The sequence below is a fragment of the Limulus polyphemus genome, unplaced genomic scaffold (assembly GCF_000517525.1).
Source record: "Limulus polyphemus unplaced genomic scaffold, Limulus_polyphemus-2.1.2 Scaffold11561, whole genome shotgun sequence".
Lineage (NCBI taxonomy): Eukaryota > Metazoa > Arthropoda > Merostomata > Xiphosura > Limulidae > Limulus > Limulus polyphemus.
The window spans coordinates 2,805-5,940 of NW_013677171.1; the positions used below are offsets into that span (position 1 = coordinate 2,805).

Sequence of the window (3,136 nt, forward strand, 5' to 3'; positions counted from 1 at the left end):
CGTCTGTTTACTGCGCATGTTCATGTATATATAAAGCCGAATCTAGAAGCTGGGATCTCAAAATGCATATGTGATATAAACAAGGGAGAAAAATATCATTGGTTCAACATAAAGTGTAGGATTCAGGGATCTACTAGCTGGAACTTATTGGTTTAATCACTTCTGTATTTTTTAAGTAAATGTATGTTTTTCTTGCATCATCTTTTGTTGAGGATGAAAATTGATTATTTCCATGTTTTAAAACAGAGGATCTTCACCCATAAATAAACTGGACATCGTTATAAGCCTACTGTAATTTTGTAACATCATGAAATTAATTTATAAGATGTGAAAACTTCATTTGTGTACGTTGGCATTAACCGAAGTAGAATACGTAATTGTACTCAATTAAAGTATTTGAAAAAAAATATTCTTACTTTTATTATCACTAAATTAAATTTTGAAAGTCGACGGTGCCATTTATTTATGAAAGGTAATTCTATAAGCAAGCTTGGTTACACACCTTCCATTCCACCTTGAGCTTGTACATTGTTTCTTCCGGGTTTTATATAATGTGGTGATCTTGATTTGTCAATATGTAGGTAGCTTAATCAAATATTTCAGTGTAAACACTCACCCAGATAATTCAACTAAACCTAACCTGAAACTGTTTACAGCACTTTTTTAGGACAACAGATCAATAAAAGAGCTTGCAACTAACACGTCGATAACAAAGCATTTCGCAAAGTTGACGAGCATAAGATTCAACAATGTATTATTACACGATAAGAATATCACAGTAGATCACGCGATGTCCAACGCATATACTTTTTTTTTTTTTCAAAACAAAACAAAAAGATAATGGGTTCAAATAAACGCCCAGTTTGATATCTGTTAAATAATGTGGAGTACTTGTCCGAAGGTAGTCAGAGATACACAATGTCTTCTAACTTGCAACTCAAACAGCAATTAATAAACTCGTTTGTTTTAAGTCTTATTCTGGGCATTATCGCTGTAAAAGGTAAGGATCATTAAAGATAAGTGGAAAATAATAATGTTGCCATGCCTAAGATATGTACATCAAAAAGTGTGGATTTTTATTACTCACATTTTCAAAACTTCGTATATTGTTTTCATTTTTTGAAATCTTTTAGGCTTGGCTGAAATTTAGAATTTGCAAGTGTATTAGGTATGGTAGGATTATCTTCGTTCACATCAGGGACTAAAAATCATTCACATGCACTTATTAAGAAGACTCAAAGAATGCTGATTTCGGGTGAATTTCTTCCTATCTTGTAAGGCTTAATGTTATCCCTGCAATCAAATTAGGATATCACGGTAAAGAAAACTCATTAAAGGTAGATTTTGAAACTATAATTATAGAATAAGTCAAGTTTATTAAAGTTAAGAAGGTTCACTTTAAACTCCACTGCCAGATGTTAATATATGTCTTGGTATCCAACCCTCGTTGAATTCACTTAACCAATAATAATAATAATCTTTTTATTTCAGCATCATCTTTGGACATTGAACGAGTAAATAGCACAGTTGCATGTGGACCCACCAGACCTTTAGTTGTTAATGAGTCTCGCGGCTTGGTTACCTCCCCAAGCTTTAATAACTTTCATTTCTATGAGCCGAATTTGAACTGCACGTGGAGGCTTGTTGCTCCAAAAGAACAAGTAGGTATTTCTTGAAAAAGTACCTGTGTAATAATATTTTATACAAAAGGTTTAATCCGAGTTCGAATAAAACTTACTATTTCTAAAAGAAAAGTAAAGTATAAGTAATTATTACTCTGAAGAAAATCCCCCCCCCAGTGGCACAGCGGTATGTCTGCGGACTTACAACGCTAAAATCCGGGTTTCGATACCCGTGGTGGGCAGAGCACAGAGATCCCATTGTGCTACTTTGTGCTTGATTATAAACAAACAAACTGAAGAAAATCTTAAGTGAATTGCAAATACAGTAATATTTCTAACTATATCAAATATAAAATGTTTTAAAAAATTTAATAAAACAAAAGCAAAAATAAGTGTTGCCATAGCGACAGAAACCTAGAATACCTTCTAATATTTCGCCTAGGATCCTGGATAAGTGTGAATGTAATTCACTTTGGTACTAGAAGAAATAAAAACACGAGGTAAAAAAGATAGCACACTTCGAAGATTTTCTGATTTTTTTATTTTATGTTCAAAAATATGGGTATTCTCGTTCTATCGCATTTTGGTCACATGACTTATTACTAATGTAAAACATCTAAATTATTTTTCATTACGAAATTTCATTCATATGCGAGGCTAAAGGTCAGAGAAAACACGTGAAATACGAGAATTGTTAACGAAAAAAGCGTTCAGGATATTGACGAGATTAATCTTAAGAGTGTTAACAAGTTAAACAATTAAATGTTAAGAGATCAACTGGGTGTTCTTTGTATATATGTTTGACAAGATTATAATCCAAAGTAATTTGGTGAGAAGTAAGTGTTTTAATGGACGACAAAATCAACTGGATGTTCTTTGTTATATGTTTGACAAAATAATAATCCAAAGTAATTTGGTGAGAAGTAAGTGTTTTAATGGACGACAAGATCAACTGGGTGTTCTTTGTCTATATGTTTGACAAAATAATAATCCAAAGTAATTTGGTGAGAAGTAAGTGTTTTAATGGCCGACGAGATCAACTGGGTGTTCTTTGTCTATATGTTTGACAAGATTATAATCTAAAGTAATTTGGTGAGAAGTAAGTGTTTTAATGGACGACAAGATCAACTGGGTGTTCTTTGTCTATATGTTTGACAAAATCATAATCCAAAGTAATTTGGTGAGAAGTAAGTGTTTTAATGGACGACAAGATCAACTGGGTGTTCTTTGTCTATATGTTTGACAAGATTATAATCCAAAGTAATTTGGTGAGAAGTAAATGTTTTAACGCACGACGAGATTAACTGGGTGTTCTTTGTCTATATGTTTGACAAGATTATAATCCCAAGTAATCTGGTGAGAAGTAAGTGTTTTAATGGACGACGACATCAACTGGGTGTTCTTTGTATATATGTTTGACAAAATAATAATCCAAAGTAATTTGGTGAGAAGTAAGTGTTTTAATGGACGACAAGATCAACTGGGTGTTCTTTGTATATATGTTTGACAAAATA

At 32.4% G+C, this 3,136-nt stretch overlaps 1 protein-coding gene across 1 annotated transcript in view; it reads left to right on the plus strand.

Moving 5' to 3' along the window:
• The first annotated feature begins 844 nt into the window (after window positions 1-844).
• Window positions 845-3,136, plus strand: part of LOC106476782 (transmembrane protease serine 6-like) — an 8,276-nt gene continuing 5,984 nt past the window's right edge. Inside the window, exons 1-2 of the mRNA XM_013937408.2 lie at window positions 845-1,000; window positions 1,492-1,661. Coding sequence (XP_013792862.1) covers window positions 919-1,000; window positions 1,492-1,661 — 252 coding nt within the window. The 5' untranslated portion in view covers window positions 845-918. The remainder of the gene's footprint in view (window positions 1,001-1,491; window positions 1,662-3,136) is intronic.